Consider the following 24,390-nt stretch of genomic DNA (forward strand, 5'->3'; position numbering starts at 1 on the left):
ATTTGAAATCCTTGAACACTTATATAAGGAAGTTCAAAATGGATCGCTCAGGGCGGTTATTGCAAGCCTGGAAGAGGGGGATTACATGGTATCACTGGACATCAAGGATGCTTACCTACATGTCCCCATTTACCCACCTCACCAGGTGTACCTCCGTTTTGTGGTACAGGACTGCCATTACCAATTCCAGACGTTGCCGTTTGGTCTGTCCACTGCACCGAGGGTATTTACCAAAGTAATGGCCGAAATGATGATACTCCTTCGAAGGAAGGGAGTTATAATTATCCCGTACTTGGACGATCTACTTATAAAGGCGAGGTCCAGGGAGCAGTTGTTGGTCGGAGTAGCACTATCTCAGGAAGTGCTACAACAGCACGGCTGGATTCCGAATATCCCGAAGTCGCAGCTGGTTCCTACGACGCGTCTGCTGTTCCTGGGTATGATTCTGGACACAGAACAGAAGGTGTTTCTCCCAGAGGAGAAGGCCAAGGAGTTGTCATCTCTGGTCAGAGACCTCCTAAAACCAAAACAGGTGTCGGTGCATCACTGCACGCGAGTCCTGGGAAAGATGGTAGCTTCTTACGAGGCAATTCCATTCGGCAGATTCCATGCGCGGATCTTTCAGTGGGATCTGTTAGACAAGTGGTCCGGATCGCATCTTCAGATGCATCGGCTGATAACCCTGTCCCCGAGGGCCAGGGTGTCTCTACTGTGGTGGCTGCAGAGTGCTCATCTACTCGAGGGCCGCAGATTCGGCATACAGGACTGGGTCCTGGTGACCACGGATGCAAGCATCCGAGGTTGGGGGGGCAGTCACTCAGGGAAGAAACTTCCACGGACAATGGTCGAGTCAGGAAGCTTGCCTACACATAAATATTCTGGAACTAAGGGCCATTTACAATGCCCTAAGTCAGGCAAGACCCCTGCTTCAAAACCAGCCGGTGCTGATTCAGTCAGACAACATCACGGCGGTCGCCCATGTAAACCGACAGGGCGGCACAAGAAGCAGGATGGCGATGGCAGAAGCCACAAGGATTCTCCGATGGGCGGAAAATCACGAGATAGCACTGTCAGCAGTGTTCATTCCGGGAGTGGACAACTGGGAAGCAGACTTCCTCAGCAGGCACGACCTCCACCCGGGAGAGTGGGGACTTCATCAAGAAGTCTTCATGCAGATTGCAAGTCGGTGGGAACTGCCACAGGTGGACATGATGGCATCCCGCCTCAACAAAATACTGCATAGATATTGCGCCAGGTCAAGAGGCCCTCAGGCGATAGCTGTGGACGCTCTAGTGACACCGTGGGTGTACCAGTCGGTTTATGTGTTCCCTCCTCTTCCTCTCATACCAAAGGTACTGAGGATAATAAGTAAGAGAGGAGTAAGAACTATACTCGTTGTTCCAGATTGGCCAAGAAGGACTTGGTACCCGGAACTACAAGAAATTATCTCAGAGGACCCTTGGCCTCTGCCTCTCAGACAGGACCTGCTACAGCAGGGGCCCTGTCTGTTCCAAGACTTACTGCGGCTGCGTTTGACGGCATGGCGGTTGAACGCCGGATCCTGATGGAAAAGGGCATTCCGGTCGAAGTCATTCCTACGCTGATAAAAGCTAGGAAGGATGTGACAGCAAAACATTATCACCGCATATGGCGAAAATATGTTGCTTGGTGTGAGGCTATGAAGGCCCCAACAGAAGAATTTCAGCTGGGTCGATTTCTGCACTTCCTACAGTCAGGAGTGACTATGGGCCTAAAATTGGGATCCATTAAAGTCCAGATTTCGTCCCTGTCTATTTTCTTTCAAAAAGAACTGGCTTCACTGCCTGAAGTTCAGACGTTTGTTAAGGGAGTGCTGCATATTCAGCCCCATTTTGTGCCCCAGTGGCACCTTGGGATCTCAACGTTGTGTTGGATTTCCTAAAATCACATTGGTTTGAGCCACTTCAGACCGTGGAGTTGAAATATCTCACGTGGAAAGTGGTCATGCTTTTGGCCTTTGCTTCGGCTAGGCGTGTGTCAGAATTGGCGGCTTTGTCATGTAAAAGCCCCTATCTGATCTTCCATATGGACAGGTCAGAATTGAGGACTCGTCCCCAATTTCTCCCTAAGGTGGTATCAGCGTTTCATTTGAACCAACCTATTGTGGTGCCTGCGGCTACTCGGGACTTGGAGGCTTCCAAGTTGCTGGACGTAGTCCGGGCCCTGAAAATCTATGTTTCCAGGACGGCTAGAGTCAGAAAAACTGACTCGCTGTTTATCCTGCATGCACCCAACAAGCTGGGTGCTCCTGCTTCTAAGCAGACTATTGCTCGCTGGATCTGTTGCATGATTCAACTTGCACATTCTGCGGCTGGACTGCCGCATCCTAAATCAGTCAAAGCCCATTCCACAAGGAAGGTGGGCTCTTCTTGGGCGGCTGCCCGAGGGGTCTCGGCTTTACAACTTTGCCGAGCTGCTAACTGGTCGGGATCAAACACGTTTGCAAAATTCTACAAGTTTGATACCCTGGTTGAGGAGGACCTTGAGTTTGCTCATTCGGTGCTGCAGAGTCATCCGCACTCTCCCGCCCGTTTGGGAGCTTTGGTATAATCCCCATGGTCCTTACGGAGTACCCAGCATCCACTAGGACGTCAGAGAAAATAAGAATTTACTCACCGGTAATTCTATTTCTCGTAGTCCTTAGTGGATGCTGGGAGCCCGTCCCAAGTGCGGATTGTCTGCAATACTTGTATATAGTTATTGCTTAACTAAAGGGTTATTGTTATGAGCCATCTGTTCAGTGAGGCTCAGTTGTTGTTCATACTGTTAACTGGGTATAGTTATCACGAGTTGTACGGTGTGATTGGTGTGGCTGGTATGAGTCTTACCCTGGATTCCAAATCCTTTCCTTGTAGTGTCAGCTCTTCTGGGCACAGTTTCCCTAACTGAGGTCTGGAGGAGGGGCATAGAGGGAGGAGCCAGTGCACACCAGATATAGTACCTAATCTTTCTTTTAGAGTGCCCAGTCTCCTGCGGAGCCAGTCTATTCCCCATGGTCCTTACGGAGTACCCAGCATCCACTACGGACTACGAGAAATAGAATTACCGGTGAGTAAATTCTTATTTTTTCCCCTCAGTTATTCTGGATATGGAAATCGGGGTGGTCATATTGCTGGACAGCCTTCACAGGTAGGTGGTTATCAAAGCCTTTAAACCCATTTCGGCTCAGGTGGGTAGCTTTCTAGGTAGAAGCTGGTTGCAATTGGCAACGTCTCCACTGGTCCATTACTTTAATTGTTTATTAAGTCCCATAGGGGTCTAGTCAGTTGATTTGAAAAGTCGGAAAAACTGCATTTTCTTATTTTCTTTTCTTTTTTAGTTCGAATATGGATTCGGCATATTCAAGTTAGTTGCGTTTTTCTGACCTGCGTATTAGCCACGGATCCACGTGTTTTGTGGAATTTGGTGGCATTTTTGACAGATTTTTTGGCCCGTTTTCGACAATGCTAATGCCTTAGTTGAGGCTATTAAACAAATTCTTCAACTTTCAGAGGAGGAACCCACACCTGTTTCTAAGAAAACTGTTTAAGAAACAAAAGTGCAGTGTTTACATTTTCTGATCACTTAATGGAAACTAGACAGGAACACTCCTGGTAAAACATATAATTTATATTCCTACATAGTCAAGTCAGGTATTACTACATTATTATATTTTCACACATGATCACAATTTTCTTAAGATACATGTGTCATGTAACACGATTTTTAAGACATATCGAATAAAAATTTATTTTTAAGACAATCATACATTGCTAATTAAGTTTCTGCTTCAGATAAGAGTGCTCCCCACCAGGGTCGTTTTTTTCTTTTCAGTACACTTTGTAATACTTGTCCCCACACCCTTGGGAGCATCACTGACCGTCAAATTTTCCTTACCAACAAGACATTTTGTCATAGGTACATATTTGACAAATTAAGGGGACCAATACCCTGCGAGTGTCAGTTTATCTCTGAAGCAATCATCTATGAAATTTGGAGATCCTGTGTGGCTTTTCCAAACTACCTCTTGCAACGTACAATTTGCCTGTCACAAGTCTCCTCTCTGAAGGAACCGACGGATAAAATAGAAAATGAAAAAAATAATCTAGTCTCATAGGGGCTATTCATAAACCTACAGTTGCAGTTTCATGGGCTGCAAAGGCTGTCAAAGCATAGTTACAGGCAATTGAAGAGGAACTGCCTTCAGATATGTCTGAATGCAGGATGTGCCTAGATCTTGTTAAGACAGTGACTTCTTACATTGGGAAAGCATTATCAGAGGCTGAAGTTCTAGCAGCAAAGGCATCTGCAACCTCTGTGCTGGTACGACTTATTTGGTTGCGTTCTATGGAGGAGATTCAAATGTTTGAAAAGTCAGTTGGGTGTGTTTTTTCCTTTCTATTAGGAAAAAACAGACTCCCAACTGACTTTTTTTCAAACATTTGAATCTCCCCCTTTGAAAGTGGATTTAGATTCCAAGAAAACGGTTAATTATTCCCTTTGCGTGAGACATTCTTTTTACAGAAGAGCTGAACAAGAGTGTAGAATCATGGGCAGCTGCCAAAACAGCCTTTTTGTCCCCGGTTTTTCAAAAGCTCCAATTTCTTTTTCATCCACTAGGGGTCACTGGAGTACTCTTGGGATATGGACGGTGTTAGCAAGGACAGGGCACTGAATATTCAAATTTCAGTAACTCTCCTCCCCTCGTAGCTTTCGTCCACAAGGAAAAGTGACAGGTCAGGTGTTTCCTAGGCAAACACGCTACAAAGACCTCTAAGCCTAAGACCAAGCAATCTTGAGCTGCATGTCAACCTACAGCAAAGCCTGCAGCCTGACGGGGCAGGCCTCCCCCTGGGGCACCACAGGGTGGGAGGCCAACTTCTGCACTCCGTGCAGGTTTGGCCGACGACCACTTCAGATTCTTGGGTGCAGGAAGTAGTCTTTCACGGGTACACTGTCTCGTTCAAGGGACACCCCCCTCAGTAGTACTTCACCAGTGGCATTCCATCAGATCAGGAAAAGGCTCAAATACTACTAAACGTGGTCAACTCACTTCTACACTCTGGAGTGATAGTGCCAGTTCCTCAGTCTCAACAGAGAAGAGGCCACTATTCAACCTTATTTCTGGTAACTAAGCCGAACGAGTCACAGCGGACGATTTCTCAACCTCAAATCTTTAAATAGGTGTATGACAGTTTCCACGTTTCGCATGGAAACCCTGCGATCCGTAGTTTTGGCCATGGAACCTGGGGACTTCATGGTTTCACTGGATATACAGGATGCATATCTGCATATTCCTATTGCACTCTCACATCAGTGATTCCTGTGGTTTGCTATTTGCAATGAACATTATCTGTTCCAGGCACCACCGTTTGGCCTAGCTATGGTTCCCAGGATATTTACCAAAGTCGTGGCAGCACACCTTTGCCGTCAGGGAATCCGATTTCTCCCGTACTTGCTGATCCTGGCAATTTCCTCCTCGGTCATCTCCAACTTGCAGTAGCCTTCCTAAAAGTCACGGATGGCTGATAAATTGGAAGAAGTACTTCCTTACACCGTCGTAGTGGATGTTACACCTGGGAGCACTTCTGGACTCTCAACGTCAACAACCTTTCCTATCACCGGACAAGATTTTGAAATTGAGGAACAAAATATGCCAGTTCCTTCCCATCCTCGTGTCCGTTCATTTGGCAATGCAAGTTCTCGGTCTGAAGGTATCCACGTTCGACATGGCCTAAGTTTCACAGTTTCAGTCACGCACTCTACAGCGGTTGATTCTTTCCAAGTGAAATGGTCAGCCTCATCGCATCAAGTCGAAATGATAATTGACTCCGAAGGTTTGACTTTCACAAACTTGGTGGCTCGATGAACCTTCTGGATCCCCTACTGGGTGCTGCTCACAATGGATGCCATCCTTCGCGGCTGGGGATCTGTAACAGACCACTCGTTTCAGAGGCGATGGAGCCTGACAGTCTCCATTACCAATCAATTTTTGGAATTTCAAACAAGGAGGAAACCTCCATTCTGGTAGCCCCAATATGGCCCAGACGGCATTGGCTCGCCGATCGACACGGCCTCTCGGTAGGGATACCCCCTCCAACTTCCTCAACGCCGGGACCACCTCTCTGGGGGGCCCATGTCTCCTTCCAGATCTAGCCGGTCTGTCTTTGGTGTGGCTCTTGAATCATTAATCCTGAGAACAAAAGGCTTTTCAAATGCCGTAATTCAATCTGTGCTTAAGGCATGTAAACCTGCCTCAGCACGTATATAATAGTGTGGCATGCTTACTTCACATGGTGCACTACCAAGTGTTATTATGCAATGATCTCTCAAATCTCAAAGATACTTGCTTTTCTTCAACGAGGTGTGGCCTTAGGCTTACGACGTGCCTCTCTCAAAGTGCGCATTTCTGCGTTGTCTGGTTCCAGTGCAGAATTGTCTCACTTGCTGATGTACATAAATTCCTTCAGGGTGTTAGCATAACAACCTCCTTATGTCCCTCCAGTAGCTCCAAGAGCGTCCAGCACGACACAAATACTTTGGAGTCAGCCGATCTCAAATGGCTGACGGCGAAAATGCTGTTTGCTTGCTATTGCATCAGCCAGGAAGGTGTCAAACTTAGGTTCCCTTTCATGTCGGTCCCCCTTCCTGATGTTTCATCAAGACAGGGCGGTTCTCCGTTATAGGCCTGGTTACCTTCCTAAAGAAGTTTCTAAATTCCACCTTAATAAATTGTGGTTCCAGCCTTTCTCGCCAAACTCATCGGCAAAAGAACTTTCTTTTGGATGAGGTTCGTGCTCTATGTAGACCACACTAGCTCCATCAGACGATGTGATGCTCTGTTCATGCTCTTTGGATTTCACAAGTGTGGTTGGCCTGCTAATAAGCAGATGCTGGCCAGATGGATTAGAATGGTAATTGCACAAGCTTACATTCACGCTGACCTTTCCTATACCAGCTTCAATTTCTGCCCATTCTACTCGGTCTGTTGGACCTTCATGGGCTGCACGCCGTGGTGCGTCTGCCGAACAATTGCACAAGGCGGTTATGTGGGCGTTATTAGGGCACTTCAAAAAATGCAGCACAAGTATGGCCGATATGTTGAACACTGGCAGCCTCAACAGCTGTATCGATGTATAGACCCATTCCTCATGGGTTCAGCCATTAAACTCGCATGCACACCATGGGGATAAATCCCCCACCTAATTAAAAATACACAAATCACCTAAGTAACTGTTGTAATCTGCATGTTCCAGCTGAGCCGCCACACACACTATCTATCTATCTATCTATCGCCAAAAGTTCCCATCCACATGACTCGATCGCCAACCACCGGTTCCAACGTAAACCCCTGGATGCAACAATGCACAGAAGCCCCTGACAGCCAAAAGTGACGTAGGGGCACTGTGGGAACCACAGAGAAAATGCTAAAAATGCAGAGGGCATCATGAAAATAGTACTTGCCTAGCAACAACCCAACAACACAATACATTCACAAGTGGTATGTTTACTAGACATATATACAAAGTTTCAATCCGCAAGCATCCATGCCAGTTCAGAAATAGAATGTGTCGGGGTGGTCCTGACTGGCGCTAAGCTGCTCAGGTATAACAGTTTTCAGAGTAAATGTCACCACATTTAAAACAAGAAATAGAAAACCAGAAGTTTGAAACACTGTCATATACCACAAGCACTAAAAATAAGATATCACCATAACATCCCTTTAGGGCTGAGTGACGGATCCTTTCCTCTCAGATGTATCTCCCATTCAAGTAGACAGCTTTGGATTCTCAGATGTAGATATCATACAAAAAATAAAACAAACAACCAATGTGTAGTATGTAATGTCACAGCCTAATAGTATACATATGTTTATCTCTCAAAGGATGAAGTGAGTTCAAAGCGTACCCCACTCACACTGAAAGTGGAGGTATAAAATGTGTCAAGGTTTCTTTTGTGACGGTGCCTTTCATTAGTTCATATGGCAGCCAGTGTATCAAAAAAATGGGGTCACACTCAAACTCAAAGCCAATAGTGGTAATTTTCTGGAGCAGACACAGGATGCGTACCCCAACACTCACACTCTGTCAGTGGGCGGTAAACGTATAAAGGTATCTTTTTCTCCTTAGGGGGTAGTCAAAAGAAAACGCGTACCACAACTCACAGTCTAAGGAACTGTATGACTCCTATCAAGGTATCTTTCGTTTTTCATGTGAGGATGGCCGCTGGTAATTTCTAGTGTAGTCTCCCGGCATAGGTCATAAAGAAATGGAAACAAACCAATGTGTGACCAATCACATATGTCAAACTCTTAGAATATATAACAGTTTCCTCCTGGTTGGATGTCTACAAATTTCAGACGCACTTCAGCAGGTATAAACTGATGCGTACCCAGACACTCACACTCTAAAAGTGGGTGGTAACCACATAAAGGTATCTTTTTGTTCCTCCCAAAGTAGTTAAGGATAATTGTTGTTGCGTACCCCAACTCACAGTTTGATGTGTTTGGAAAACTCCTATCAAGGTATCTTTGGGCTTCAGGTGACCAGTGCAGTGTAAATATTCAAGTCATGTATTTCTCCGTTAACCCCAAAAAATAAAATAAAAATGCTCTTACCACAGTGAGTAAAAAAAAGGGGGTTACAGATTTTATTTCACAATACATGCCATAAAAAACGCAAGAACAACCTTGCACAGTGGTGCACCAAATGAAGACAAATACATAGAAACAACCAAGAGAGATGGCAAGACCTCTCTTGAAAAAATTTAAAAAACAAACAAAGTGCAAGTTAAAAGATCCGGATAAAAAACAGCTACTCACACTCCTGTAAATCGACGCGTTTCAGCCCACATCTGGGCCTTTATCAAGATATATTGGAGTGTGTAGTAGCCTAGTATTTAAAGGACAGAGCGCCAATGAGGAGAGAGCAGGAAATGACATCATAATTGAGGAGCGATTTTACTCCCCTCCAAAACCTTTTTTCCTTATGCCATTTGTTATATATCATAAATAAATATAAAGATACCTTTATAAGGAAAAAAGGTTTTGGAGGGGAGTAAAATCGCTCCTCAATTATGATGTCATTTCCTGCTCTCTCCTCATTGGCGCTCTGTCCTTTAAATACTAGGCTACTACACACTCCAATATATCTTGATAAAGGCCCAGATGTGGGCTGAAACGCGTCGATTTACAGGAGTGTGAGTAGCTGTTTTTTATCCGGATCTTTTAACTTGCACTTTGTTTGTTTTTTAAATTTTTTCAAGAGAGGTCTTGCCATCTCTCTTGGTTGTTTCTATGTATTTGTCTTCATTTGGTGCACCACTGTGCAAGGTTGTTCTTGCGTTTTTTATGGCATGTATTGTGAAATAAAATCTGTAACCCCCTTTTTTTTACTCACTGTGGTAAGAGCATTTTTATTTTATTTTTTGGGGTTAACGGAGAAATACATGACTTGAATATTTACACTGCACTGGTCACCTGAAGCCCAAAGATACCTTGATAGGAGTTTTCCAAACACATCAAACTGTGAGTTGGGGTACGCAACAACAATTATCCTTAACTACTTTGGGAGGAACAAAAAGATACCTTTATGTGGTTACCACCCACTTTTAGAGTGTGAGTGTCTGGGTACGCATCAGTTTATACCTGCTGAAGTGCGTCTGAAATTTGTAGACATCCAACCAGGAGGAAACTGTTATATATTCTAAGAGTTTGACATATGTGATTGGTCACACATTGGTTTGTTTCCATTTCTTTATGACCTATGCCGGGAGACTACACTAGAAATTACCAGCGGCCATCCTCACATGAAAAACGAAAGATACCTTGATAGGAGTCATACAGTTCCTTAGACTGTGAGTTGTGGTACGCGTTTTCTTTTGACTACCCCCTAAGGAGAAAAAGATACCTTTATACGTTTACCGCCCACTGACAGAGTGTGAGTGTTGGGGTACGCATCCTGTGTCTGCTCCAGAAAATTACCACTATTGGCTTTGAGTTTGAGTGTGACCCCATTTTTTTGATACACTGGCTGCCATATGAACTAATGAAAGGCACCGTCACAAAAGAAACCTTGACACATTTTATACCTCCACTTTCAGTGTGAGTGGGGTACGCTTTGAACTCACTTCATCCTTTGAGAGATAAACATATGTATACTATTAGGCTGTGACATTACATACTACACATTGGTTGTTTGTTTTATTTTTTGTATGATATCTACATCTGAGAATCCAAAGCTGTCTACTTGAATGGGAGATACATCTGAGAGGAAAGGATCCGTCACTCAGCCCTAAAGGGATGTTATGGTGATATCTTATTTTTAGCGCTTGTGGTATATGACAGTGTTTCAAACTTCTGGTTTTCTAATCCATGCCAGTTATGTGCAAGGAGTGGTGTGATGGATGGAGATCTCTACAATCTGTTTATTGTACCAACTCAGAAGTGGGTAGATAACTCTGTCCTCTTCACCCACAGATAGCACACCTTGGCCTCAGTCTGGCTTCTCACAAAGTGCATATTTCTGCCTTGTCCATGTGGTTTCAATAAAGGATTGCCCCGCTTCTGGATTTTTGCACCTTCCTTCAGGGCGTCCTCTGGGTCCAACCTCCTTACATCCCTCCAGTGGCTCTGTGGGACCTGTCTTTGGTTATGGATGCTCTTCAACAGTCTCCTTTTTGAAACTTTTAGCTCTATTGGTTTCAAATGGTTAACTGCAAAGCCTTTGTTCTTTCTGGCAATTGCATCTGCCAGACTGGTGTCTGATTTGGGCGCTCTTTCCGGTCTCCCTCCTTTCCTGATTTTTCATTTTGACAGGGCTGTCTTCTGTACTCAAACAGGTTTCCTACCTGAGGTAGTCCCGCATTTCCACTTAATTGAGGAAATTGTGGTTCCTGCCTTCGTATCACCCTGATCTTTCGGCTGAGGACCTTTTTATCTGGATGTGGTTTGTGCCAGCTCACTGCAGAGATCGGACTCCCTCTTCATCCTCTATGGTTTCCACAAACTTGGTTGGCCAGCTGATAAACGCTCTGGCCAGATGGTTTAGAATGACTATCGCACAAGCATACTCTCAAGCTGGTCTTCCAGTTCCTGCTGCAATCTGTCATTCTACTCAGTCTGTTCGACCGTCATGGGTGGTGCACTGTGGTGAGTCCGCTGAACAATTATGCAAGGCGGCTACGTGGTCTTCTATCCACACTTCTTTTTTTTTTTCTTTTGTTTTTATGCCTTTGATGCCTTCACCACCCAGGATGCTTCATTTGGACGCCAGATTCTACGATCATTCAGGAGCACCCCGCCCTTGAAGTACTGTTTTGGAACATCCTAGTATTGTTCCTGTGGAGCCCTATGGAACCTGAAGAAGAAAAGGGGCGTTATGGTAGACTTAACTTTCTTTGAGGTCTACAGGACGCCCACCCTGATGCACCTGGCCTATATGGGCTTTGGTCACTTGTTCCCGTCTCCTGTCTGTGTTGTGTGCCATGTCTTCCTTCTCTCTTCATCCTCTTCCTGCTTTGGGCTTGTTACCAAAAATGACCTGCCTGAGCTTGGAGGTGGGTTTGTAGGGAGAGTGACCAGGCATCCTGGGATATCTGAAAAGGTTTAACTGTATGGTGCCCAGAAACTGATCCTATGACCCAATGTTATCCCTGTAGACCTCAAAAGTTTTCAAAGGTCATCTACCATAACTCAAATTTTTTTCTCTAACGTCCTAAGTGGATGCTGGGGACTCCGTCAGGACCATGGGGATTAGCGGCTCCGCATGAGACAGGGCACAAAACTAAAGCTTTAGGATCAGGTGGTGTACTGGCTCCTCCCCCTATGACCCTCCTCCAAGCCTCAGTAGGTTTTTGTGCCCGTCCGAGCAGGGTGCAATCTAGGTGGCTCTCTTAAGGAGCTGCTTAGAAAAAGTTTTTAGGTTTATTATTTTCAGTGAGTTCTGCTGGCAACAGGCTCACTGCATCGAGGGACTTAGGGGAGAGAAGTTCAACTCACCTGCGTGCAGGATGGATTGGCTTCTTAGGCTACTGGACACCATTAGCTCCAGAGGGAGTCGGAACACAGGTCTCACCCTGGGGTTCGTCCCGGAGCCGCGCCGCCGACCCCCCTTGCAGATGCTGAAGATTGAAGGTCCAGAAACCGGCGGCAGAAGGCTCTTCAGTCTTCTTGAAGATAGCGCACAGCACTGCAGCTGTGCGCCATTGTTTGTCACACACTTCTCACCAACGGTCACGGAGGGTGCAGGGTCGCTGCTGGGGGCGCCCTGGGCAGCAATGTAAATACCTTTTATGGCTAAAAAATACATCACATATAGCCCTTGAGGCTATATGGATGTATTTAACCCCTGCCAGATATTACAAACTACGGGAGAAAAGCCCGCCGGAATAGGGGGCGGGGCTTATTCTCCTCAGCACACAGCGCCATTTTCCTGCTCAGCTCCGCTGTGAGGAAGGCTCCCAGGACTCTCCCCTGCACTGCACTACAGAAACAGGGTAAAACAGAGAGGGGGGGCACTTTTTATGGCGATATTTTATATATTTAAGCTGCTATAAGGATACAACACTTATATAAGGTTGTTCCCATATATATTATAGCGCTTGGGTGTGTGCTGGCAAACTCTCCCTCTGTCTCCCCAAAGGGCTAGCGGGGTCCTGTCTTCGATAAGAGCATTCCCTGTGTGTCTGCTGTGTGTCGGTACGTGTGTCGACATGTATGAGGACGATGTTGGTGTGGAGGCAGAGCAATTGCCGGTAATGGTGATGTCACCCCCCAGGGAGTCGACACCGGAATGGATGGCTTTGTTTATGGAATTACGTGATAATGTCAGCACATTACAAAAATCAGTTGACGACATGAGACGGCCGGAAAACCAGTTGGTACCTGCCCAGGCGTCTCAGACACCGTCAGGGGCTGTAAAACGCTCTTTACCTCAGTCTGTCGACACAGACCCAGACACGGACACTGAATCTAGTGTCGACGGTGAAGAAACAAACGTATTTTCAAGTAGAGCCACACGTTATATGATCACGGCAATGAAGGAGGCTTTGCATTCTCTGATACTGCAAGTACCACAAAAAGGGGTATTATGTGGGGGGTGAAAAAACTACCTGTAGTTTTTCCTGAATCAGAGGAATTGAATGATGTATGTGATGAAGCGTGGGTTAACCCAGATAGAAAAGTGCTAATTTCAAAAAAGTTATTGGCATTATACCCTTTCCCGCCAGAGGTTAGGGCGCGCTGGGAAACACCCCCTAGGGTGGATAAGACGCTCACACGCTTATCAAAACAAGTGGCGTTACCGTCTCCTGATACGGCCGCCCTCAAGGATCCAGCTGATAGGAGGCTGGAAACTACCCTAAAGAGTATATACACACATACTGGTGTTATACTGCGACCAGCCATCGCCTCAGCCTGGATGTGCAGTGCTGGGGTGGTCTGGTCGGATTCCCTGACTGAAAATATTGATACCCTGGATAGGGACAGTATTTTATTGACTATAGAGCAATTAAAGGATGCTTTTCTTTATATGCGAGATGCTCAGAGGGATATTTGCACTCTGGCATCGAGAGTAAGTGCGATGTCCATATCTGCCAGAAGAAGTTTATGGACGCGACAGTGGTCAGGTGATGCGGATTCCAAACGACATATGGAAGTATTGCCGTATAAAGGGGAAGAATTATTTGGCGTAGGTCTATCGGATCTGGTGGCCACGGCAACTGCCGGAAAATCCACCTTTTTACCTCAGACCCCCTCCCAACAGAAAAAGACACCGTCTTTTCAGCCACAGTCCTTTCGGTCCTATAAGAACAAGAGGGCAAAAGGACAGTCATATCTGCCCCGGGGCAGAGGAAGGGGTAAGAGAGGGCAGCAAGCAGCCCCTGCCCAGGAACAGAAGCCCTCCCAGGGTTCTGCAAAGCCCTCAGCATGACGCTGGGGCTGTACAAGCGGACTCAGGAGCGGTGGGGGGTCGACTCAGGAATTTCAGCGCACAGTGGGCTTGCTCACAGGTGGACCCTTGGATCCTGCAGGTAGTATCTCAGGGTTACAGGTTGGAATTCGAGAAGTCTCCCCCTCGCCGGTTCCTAAAGTCTGCTTTGCCAACGTCTCCCTCAGACAGGGCGACGGTATTGGAAGCCATTCACAAGCTGTTTTCTCAGCAGGTGATAGTCAAGGTACCCCTCCTACAACAGGGAAAGGGGTATTACTCCACGCTATTTGTGGTACCGAAGCCGGACGGCTCGGTAAGACCTATTCTAAATCTGAAATCTTTGAACCTGTACATACAAAAATTCAAGTTCAAGATGGAATCACTCAGAGCAGTGATAGCGAATCTGGAAGAAGGGGACTTTATGGTGTCCCTGGACATAAAGGATGCTTACCTGCATGTCCCAATTTGCCCTTCACATCAAGGGTACCTCAGGTTCGTGGTGCAAAACTGTCATTATCAGTTTCAGACGCTGCCGTTTGGATTGTCCACGGCACCTCGGGTCTTTACCAAGGTAATGGCCGAAATGATGATTCTTCTGCGAAGAAGAGGCGTATTAATTATCCCTTACTTGGACGATCTCCTGATAAGGGCAAGGTCCAGAGAACAGCTGGAGGACGGAGTAGCACTAACCCAAGTAGTGCTGCAACAACACGGGTGGATTCTGAATTTTCCAAAATCTCAGTTGACCCCGACAACACGTCTGCTGTTCCTGGGAATGATTCTGGACACGGTTCAGAAAAAGGTGTTTCTTCCGGAGGAGAAAGCCAAGGAGTTATCCGAACTTGTCAGGAACCTCCTAAAACCAGGAAAAGTGTCTGTGCATCAATGCACAAGAGTCCTGGGAAAGATGGTGGCTTCTTACGAAGCAATTCCATTCGGCAGATTCCACGCACGAACTTTTCAGTGGGATCTGCTGGACAAATGGTCCGGATCGCATCTGCAGATGCATCAGCGGATAACCTTATCGCCACGGACAAGGGTGTCTCTTCTGTTGTGGTTGCAGAGTGCTCATCTGTTAGAGGGCCGCAGATTCGGCATACAGGACTGGGTCCTGGTGACCACGGATGCCAGTCTGAGAGGCTGGGGAGCGGTCACACAGGGAAGAAACTTCCAGGGAGTATGGTCAAGCCTGGAGATGTCTCTTCATATAAATATACTGGAGCTAAGAGCAATTTACAATGCTCTAAGCCTGGCAAAACCCCTGCTTCAGGGTCAGCCGGTGTTGATCCAGTCGGACAACATCACGGCAGTCGCCCACGTAAACAGACAGGGCGGCACAAGAAGCAGGAGAGCAATGGCAGAAGCTGCAAGGATCCTTCGCTGGGCGGAAGATCATGTGATAGCACTGTCAGCAGTGTTCATTCCGGGAGTAGACAACTGGGAAGCAGACTTCCTCAGCAGACACGATCTACACCCGGGAGAGTGGGGACTTCATCCAGAAGTCTTCCACATGATTGTGAACCGTTGGGAAAAACCAAAGGTGGATATGATAGCGTCTCGCATCAACAAAAAACGGGACAGGTATTGCGCCAGGTCAAGAGACCCTCAGGCAATAGCTGTGGACGCTCTGGTAACACCGTGGGTGTACCAGTCAGTGTATGTGTTTCCTCCTCTGCCTCTCATACCCAAAGTACTGACAATTATACGGCAAAGGGGAGTAAGAACGATACTCGTGGCTCCGGATTGGCCAAGAAGAACTTGGTACCCGGAACTTCAGGAGATGCTCACGGAAAATCCGTGGCCTCTACCTCTAAGACGGGACCTGATTCAGCAGGGACCGTGTCTATTCCAAGACTTACCGCGGCTGCGTTTGACGGCATGGCGGTTGAACGCCGAATTCTAAAGGAAAAAGGCATTCCAGAAGAGGTCATTCCTACACTGGTTAAAGCCAGGAAGGAGGTGACTGCACAACATTATCACCGCATTTGGAGAAAATATGTTGCGTGGTGTGAGGCCAGGAAGGCCCCCACGGAGGAATTTCAACTGGGGCGATTCCTACATTTCCTGCAAACAGGATTGTCTATGGGCCTCAAATTGGGGTCCATTAAGGTTCAAATTTCGGCCCTGTCGATTTTCTTCCAGAAAGAATTGGCTTCAGTTCCTGAAGTCCAGACTTTTGTAAAAGGAATACTATATATACAGCCCCCGGTTGTGCCCCCAGTGGCTCCGTGGGACCTGAATGTAGTTTTGGATTTTCTCAAATCCCATTGGTTTGAGCCACTCAAATCGGTGGATTTGAAATATCTTACATGGAAAGTAACCATGCTACTGGCCCTGGCTTCAGCCAGGAGAGTATCAGAATTGGCGGCTTTATCGTATAAGAGCCCATATCTGATTTTCCATTCGGACAGGGCAGAACTGCGGACGCGTCCTCAGTTTCTGCCTAAGGTGGTGTCAGCGTTTCACCTGAACCGGCCTATTGTGGTGCCTGCGGCTACTAGCGATTTGGAAGATTCCAGGTTGCTGGACGTTGTCAGGGCATTGAAAATATAACATTTCAAGGACGGCTGGAGTCAGAAAATCTGACTCGCTGTTTATACTGTATGCACCCAACAAGCTGGGTGCTCCTGCTTTTAAGCAGACGATTGCTCGTTGGATTTGTAGCACAATTCAACTTGCACATCCTGTGGCAGGCCTGCCACAGCCTAAATCTGTCAAGGCCCATTCCACAAGGAAGGTGGGCTCATCCTGGGCGGCTGCCCGAGGGGTCTCGGCATTACAACTCTGCCGAGCAGCTACGTGGTCGGGGGAGAACACGTTTGTAAAATTCTACAAATTTGATACCCTGGCTAAAGAGGACCTGGAGTTCTCTCATTCGGTGCTGCAGAGTCATCCGCACTCTCCCGCCCGTTTGGGAGCTTTGGTATAATCCCCATGGTCCTGACGGAGTCCCCAGCATCCACTAGGACGTCAGAGAAAATAAGATTTTACTTACCGATAAATCTATTTCTCGTAGTCCGTAGTGGATGCTGGGCGCCCATCCCAAGTGCGGATTATCTGCAATACTTGTACATAGTTATTGTTACAAAAAAATCGGGTTGTTATTTGTTGTGAGCCGTCTGTTCAGAGGCTCCTACGTTTGTCATACTGTTAACTGGGTTTAGATCACAAGTTATACGGTGTGATTGGTGTGGCTGGTATGAGTCTTACCCGGGATTCAATATCCTTCCTTATTGTGTACGCTCGTCCGGGCACAGTATCCTAACTGAGGCTTGGAGGAGGGTCATAGGGGGAGGAGCCAGTACACACCACCTGATCCTAAAGCTTTAGTTTTGTGCCCTGTCTCCTGCGGAGCTGCTAATCCCCATGGTCCTGACGGAGTCCCCAGCATCCACTACGGACTACGAGAAATAGATTTATCGGTAAGTAAAATCTTATTTTTTTCCTTTTTTGCCACTCCATTTGTCTCTGCATAATGGACATGGGGTGCAGAAGATCTGTCATGCCAAAATAAAAAATAAAAAAGCCACCAGCTATATAATTTACTGAATGTCCACTTCCCATCACATTCTTAGTAGATAAAGCAATCTGCTGTGAAGACCTACAGTCAAGCATTGAATAGTCCCATCACTAACAGAGTATAATTAATTGAATAGTCCCATCACTAACAGAGTAGAATTACCTGCTGGAATCATGGCACGCTATCAGGATACTGGCAAATCCTCATGTTACTGCACAGAACTTAATTATTACAATGTGGTCAGCTCCTGCTCATTTGTATTTGATGCAATGTAACTGCAGCTTGTCGTTTTGTTCTCTAGGTTGCAATTGAATATAAATGAAATCTAATTTGTTTCTAGGATTACTCTGGCTGTGGGCAGACACCAGAGTCGTATGGACAGAACTATGGAGGTTATGGTTCTGGTTACGGCCAGAGCCAGTCTGGAGGTATGTCTTTATTACTTTATGGTGTTTTTGGTTTTGTTTTCTCTAGCATCTGTAAGGGATATTGGGGGAATCTAGTACGATGGGTATAGCTGGGGTCCAAAGGAGCCGTGCCCTTTAAATTTCTTCACGGGGTGATGGTTCCTCCCCTCTCTACCCCCTCCCACAGGTTGTGCACCTCACAAGGCCGGGGCAGTCACCGGCTTTGTGAAGTGCACAGCCGCTTCCCCGCGTCAGGACCACCGTCCTGAGAGGTTTAGTTCAGTAGGGCACTGCACCTTGGCTGTCACAATCGCAACACACCCCTAACACTAGCCTGAAGGTGACGTCTGGCGAGTACAGACCGGGGGCCCCGCTAGGGAGGTACGCAAGTTCAAACTGCGGCTGGCGCGGCATAGGGGACCCTCCTGGGGGATCCCGCTAGAGGAGAGCCCCCTGTGTAGACTGGCTTATATTAGTTTGAACTAGCACTTGTGCAACGTTTTTAAGCCACACAGGAGACTTTGCCAGTATAAAAATCCATTATATCGCCTGTGCCATTGGAGGGGGCGGGGCTAACTCAGAGCGGGACCAGAGGCATTTTGGCTCCTTCCTCTGCTTAATGCAGCCACAAATAGTGCACACAGCGCTTCCTGCATCCCAAGACACACTGGAAATCTGGTACAGGGGTGTAGCAAAGGGGGAGAGCTCCTGTTGTACACTGTCTGTGTCCCCTACAGGACAGAATTTACTAGTATTTGCTGTGTTATAGTCTGCCTCACTGGGGCAGTGCAGCTAGGGGTGTGCTGGTGTCGCGCTCTGTCTCCTCTCGCATACAGTAAGGGCAGGCTTGCAAAGTATTACTGTATGTGTCATTGTGCATACTATGAAACATGGGTAAACAAAACCTGTGCAGTGTATGTCACACTAGATTCTCTCCAGTATCATCCGATTCTGTTTCTTGTGAACAGTGCAGCCAATCTTCACAAATCTCCCCCCCCCCCCCCCTTCTCTCATGCAGGTCCACAAAAGCATGGTCTACCTGCTCTGCTCTCTGATACAGATCAGGATATACATGAGGATGGGGAGGCCTTGGATCCCGTTTGTGGGGATTCAGATTCTGCTCGGGGTATTAAACCCCTAATTTTGGCTATACGGCAGGTGTTAAAGCTCCTTGTAGAGGACGCTGCGTCACAGCAGTCGTTTTTATTTACACAAAACAAGCCTAGTGTCACTTTCCCTAATTCTGCAGAGTTAGATGACCTATTCAAGTTAGCCTGGAAAAAGCCAGACAAATTCCGAAGGGTTAATTTACTAAGATGTGGGTTCTATTTAAGATGGGTTGTTACCCATAGCAACCAATCAGATTCTACTTCTCATTTATCTAGCACCTTCTAGAAGATAATACCTGGAATCTGGTTGCTATGGGCAACATTCTATCTTAAATTTACCCCCAAGTGTCCAAAAAGTTTTTGCACACTTTCCCATCTGCACCTGAAAGCAGGAAGTTTTGGGAGGAACCCACAGGGGTTGACTTTTCAGTCTCTCGACTGTCTAAAAAGGCGGTGCTGCCTACCCCAGGCTCCTTTACCATAAAGGATCCTGGAGACCAGAAAACGGAGACTACGCTAAAATCTATTTACATGGCAGCCGGTGTATCGCAAAGGCATGCCATTCATACGGGAGCGACTTAGATTCAGGAGGGCCTCTTTGGGACTATGCCCCTGGTCACTACAGTGACTCTCCTTAAGCACATTTAGGACACTACACGTGTCCTGTGTGACTCGCTCAAGGAGATGGCAAATATTAATGCTAGGACTTCTGCCATGGCAATGTCGGCGCTGGGCTTTGTGGTTGCGTCAGTGGATTGCGGACGCAGAATCAAAGCGCAGTGTGGAATCCCTCCCCTTTTCGGGGGGAATGGCTCTTTGGGGTTGAGTTGGATATGTGGATTTCCAAAGTCACTGCTGGGAAATCCACGTTTCTCCCCTCTGGGGCCCCAGGCGCTCCTACACGGGGCCGTCTGTGCAGTCCTTTCGGTCTAACAGATTTTGATCTAAGGGCTGTAGTGCCTCAAATGCCACTAGAGGCATCGGGGCGCCCTGGGCAGCAATTAGAGACCTCTTTGGCAAAAGTTTGCATAATATACAGTTGGGCACTGTATATATGTATGAGCCCCCGCCAAAATTGTGCATGAAAGCGGGACAGAAGCCCGCCGTCGAGGGGGCGGGGCTTCTTCCTCAGCTCTCACCAGCGCCATGTTTTTTCTCCACAGCACCGCTGAGAGGAAGCTCCCCAGTCTCTCCCCTGCAGTTACACGGTAGAAGAGGGTAAAAAGAGAGGGGGGGGGGCACATAATTAGGCGCAAAAATCAATATAAACAGCAGCTACTGGGTTAACATTAAGTTACTGTGTTATTCCTGGGTTAATCGCGCTAGGGTGTGTGCTGGCATACTCTCTCTCTGTCTCTCCAAAGGGCCTCATGGGGCAGTTGTCTTCAGATGAGCATTCCCTGAGTGTGTGGTGTGTCGGTACGTGTGTGTCGACATGTCTGAGGTAAAAGGCTCCCCTAAGGAGGAGATAGAGCAAATATGTGTGTGAGAGGGTGTCTCCGTCGACAACGCCGACACCGGTTTGGATATGTGTAATTAAGTGCTAAGGTGAATTTATTGCACAAAAGATTAGAGCACAGACAGGAAATCTACCCATGTCTGTCCCTATGTCGCAGAGACCTTCAGTCTCTCAATGCTCACTATCCAAAATAATAGACACTGATATCGACACGGAGTTTGACTCCAGTGTCGACTACGATAATGCAAAGTTACAGCCAAAATGGCAGAAAAGTATTCAATATGATTATTGTAATAAAAGATGATTTGCATATCACTGATGACTCATCTGTCCCTGACACAAGGGTACACATGTTAAGGGGAAGAAAGCTGAGGTAAATTTCACTCCTCTCATGATGAAAGAGCGGGAATCTCCAGACAGACTGCAGTTTCCCACAAAGAATTCTCAGGCAGTATCCTTTCCCCACTAGGGCCAGGATAGGATGGGGATCTTCCCCTAGAGTGTCACGTTTGCCCAAAAGGTAGCCCTGACGTAACAGCTATTCTCAGGGATCCTGCAGATAGCGTGCACATTCTGGTACACTACTCAGACCGGCGATTGTGTCGGCATGGGTTTATAGCCCTGTGGCAGCGTGGACAGGTACCTTATCAGCAGAGATTGAGACCCTAGTATATATGTGTGTGTGTATATATATATATATATATATATAGATATAGATATAGATATAGAGATATAGATATAGATATAGATATACATATATAGATATATAGATATATACATATATATATATATATATATAATAAAATTTTTTTTATTATGTAAAATATATATATATATATATATATATATATATATATATATATATATATATATATATATATCTATATATCTATCATGCCCAAAGAGACATGAGTATACTGGGTCCTGGAGTCAAAGCTATGTTGATTTCTGCTTGACGTGTCCTGTAGAATATGCAATGGACAGATGATGCCGACTTAAGAGGCATATGGAGGCTGAGGATTGTGTGGAGAAGGGTTCTCGGACCTGGTCTCCACAGCTATAGCTGGTAATTCTGATATTTTGCCTTATATTCTTGCACAGCCTAGGAAAGCACGACATTATCAAATGCAGCCTTTCGAACAAAGAAACAAGAAAGTCCGAGGTGCGTCCTTTCTTGCCAGAGGCGGGGGCAGAGGAAAGCAGCTGCACAACACAGCTAGTTCCCAGCAACAGAAGTCCTCCCCGGCCTCTACAAAATCCACCGCATGTCGCTGGGGCTCCACAGGCGGAGCTAGGCCCGGTGGGGGCACGCCTTCGTAAGTTCAGCCACAAGTGGGTTCACTCCCTGTTAGATCCCTGGGCAATAGATATTGTGTCTCAGAGATACAAGCTGGACTTTGAGAAGATGCCCCCTCGCCGACGGCCCTGCCGGCTTCCCCCCCTAGCTTCAACAGGTGGTGGTCAAGGTTCCCCTCCTTCAACAAGGAGGGGGTTGTTATTCGACCATGTTGTAGTCCCGAAACCAGACTCTTCGGTCAGACCCATATTGAATTTAAAATCCCTGAACATATACCTGAAAAGGTTCAAGTTCAAGATGGAATCGCGAAGAGCGGTCATTGCAAGCCTGAAAGGGGGAGATTTTATGGTGACCGGGACATAAAGGATGCATACCTTCATGTCCCCATTTATCCACCATCAGGCATACCTCAGAATTGCGGTACGGGATTGTCATTACCAATTTCAGACGTTGCCGTTTGGTCTCTCCACGGCCCCGAGAATATTCACCAAGGTAATGGCGGAAATGATGGTGCTCCTGCGGAAGCAAGGTGTTACTATTATCACGTACTTGGACGATCTCCTCAAAAAAGCGAGATCAAGAGAGCAGCTGCTGAACAGCGTATCACTTTCTCTGGAAGTGTAACGGCAACACGGCTGGATTCTATATATTCCAAAGTCGCAGTTGGTTCCTACAGCTCATCTGCCTCTCCTAGGCATGATCCTAGACACAGACCAGAAAAGGGTTTATCTCCCGATAGAGAGAGCTCAGGAGCTCGTGACACTGGTCAGGAATCTATTAAAACCAAAACAGGTGTCAGTGCATCACTGCACTCGAGTCCTGGGAAGGATGGTGGCATCATACGAGGCCATTCCCTTCGGCAGGTTCCATACAAGGATTTTCCAATGGGACTTACTGGACAAGTGGTCCGGATCACATCTTCAGATGCATCGGTTAATCACCCTATCCCACAGGGCCAGGGTATCTCTCCTGTGGTGGCTGTAGAGTGCTCACCTTCTCGAAGGTCGCAGATTCGGCATTCAGGACTGGGTCCTGGTGACCACGGATGCAAGCCTCCAAGGGTGGGGGGCAGTCACATAGGGAAGAAATTTCCAAGGCCTGTGGTCAAGTCAGGAGACTTGCCTTCACATCAACATCCTGTAACTAAGGGCCATATACAACGCCCTACGTCAAGCGGAGTCCCTGCTTCGCGACCAACCGGTTCTGATTCAGTCAGACAATATCACCGCAGTGGCTCATGTAAACCGCCATGGCGGCACAAGGAGCAGGGCGGCGATGGTAGAAGCCACCAGAATTCTTCGCTGGGCGGAGAATCACGTAAGCGCACTGTCAGCAGTGTTCATTCCGGGAGTGGACAACTGGGAAGCAGACTTCCTCAGCAGGCACGACCTCCACCCGGGAGAGTGGGGACTTCATCAAGAAGTCTTCATGCAGATTGCAAGTCGGTGGGAACTGCCACAGGTGTGGACATGATGGCATCCCGCCTCAACAAAATACTGCAGAGATATTGCGCCAGGTCAAGAGGCCCTCAGGTGATAGCTGTGGACGCACTGGTGACACCGTGGGTGTTCCCGTCGGTCTATGTATTTCCTCCTCTTCCTCTCATACCCAAGGTGCTGAGAATCATAAGGAAAAGAGGAGTGAGAACAATACTCTTTGTTCCGGATTGGCCAAGAAGGACTTGGTATCCAGATCTGCAAGAAATGCTCAGAGGGCCCGTGGCCTCTGCCTCTGGGACAGGACTTGTGCAACAGGGGCCCTGTCTGTTCCAAGACTTACCGCGGCTGCGTTTGACGGCATGGCGGTTGAACACCGGATCCTAGCAGAAAAAGGCATTCCGGATGAGGTCATTCCTACGCTGATAGAGGCTAGGAAGGATGTGACGGCTCAACATTATCACTGTATATGGCGAAAATATGTGGCTTGGTGTGAGGCCAGGAATGCCCCTACGGAGGAATTCCAGCTGGGCCTTTTCCTTCACTTCCTACAGTCGGGAGTGACTTTGGGCCTTAAATTGGGTTCCATTAAGGTTCAGATTTCGGCCTTATCCATTTTCTTTCAAAAAGAACTGGCTTCTCTGCCTGAAGTTCAGACGTTTGTAAAGGGAGTGCTTCATATTCATCCCCCTTTTGTGCCTCCAGTGGCACCTTGGGATCTTAACGTGGTGTTGAGTTTCCTGAAATCACACTGGTTTGAACTACTCAAAACGGTGGAAGTAAAATATCTCACGTGGAAGGTGGTCATGCTATTAGCCTTGGCTTCGGCTAGGCGTGTGTCAGAGTTGGCGGCTTTGTCACACAAAAGCCCTTTTCTGGTTTTCCATGCGGATAGAGCAGAATTGTGGACCCGCCCACAATTTCTGCCAAAAGTGGTTTCATCCTTTCATATAAACCAACCTATTGTGGTGTCTGTGGCTACTACTGACTTGGAGGATTCCGAGTCACTGGATGTAGTCAGGGCTTTGAAGGTTTATGTAGCCAGAACGGCTAAGGTCAGGAAAACAGAATCTTTGTTTATCCTGGATGCTTCCAACAAGCTTGGGGCGCCTGCTTCAAAGCAAACTATTGCTCGCTGGATCTGTTACACGATTCAGCAGGCTTATTCTGCGGCTGGGTTGCCGCTGCCTAAATCAGTTTAAGGCCCATTCCA

The 24,390-nt window shown here is 47.1% G+C and overlaps 1 protein-coding gene across 3 annotated transcripts in view; it reads left to right on the plus strand.

Moving 5' to 3' along the window:
• Positions 1–24,390, plus strand: part of LOC135031020 (TATA-binding protein-associated factor 2N-like) — a 207,229-nt gene that overhangs the window by 45,595 nt on the left and 137,244 nt on the right. For all 3 annotated transcript variants that reach the window (XM_063953983.1, XM_063953981.1, XM_063953982.1), the window contains exons 3-4: positions 3,117–3,168; positions 17,810–17,897. In XM_063953983.1, coding sequence (XP_063810053.1) covers positions 3,117–3,168; positions 17,810–17,897 — 140 coding nt within the window. The remainder of the gene's footprint in view (positions 1–3,116; positions 3,169–17,809; positions 17,898–24,390) is intronic.

Source organism: Pseudophryne corroboree, chromosome 2, assembly GCF_028390025.1.
Source record: "Pseudophryne corroboree isolate aPseCor3 chromosome 2, aPseCor3.hap2, whole genome shotgun sequence".
In the NCBI taxonomy this organism is placed as follows: domain Eukaryota; kingdom Metazoa; phylum Chordata; class Amphibia; order Anura; family Myobatrachidae; genus Pseudophryne; species Pseudophryne corroboree.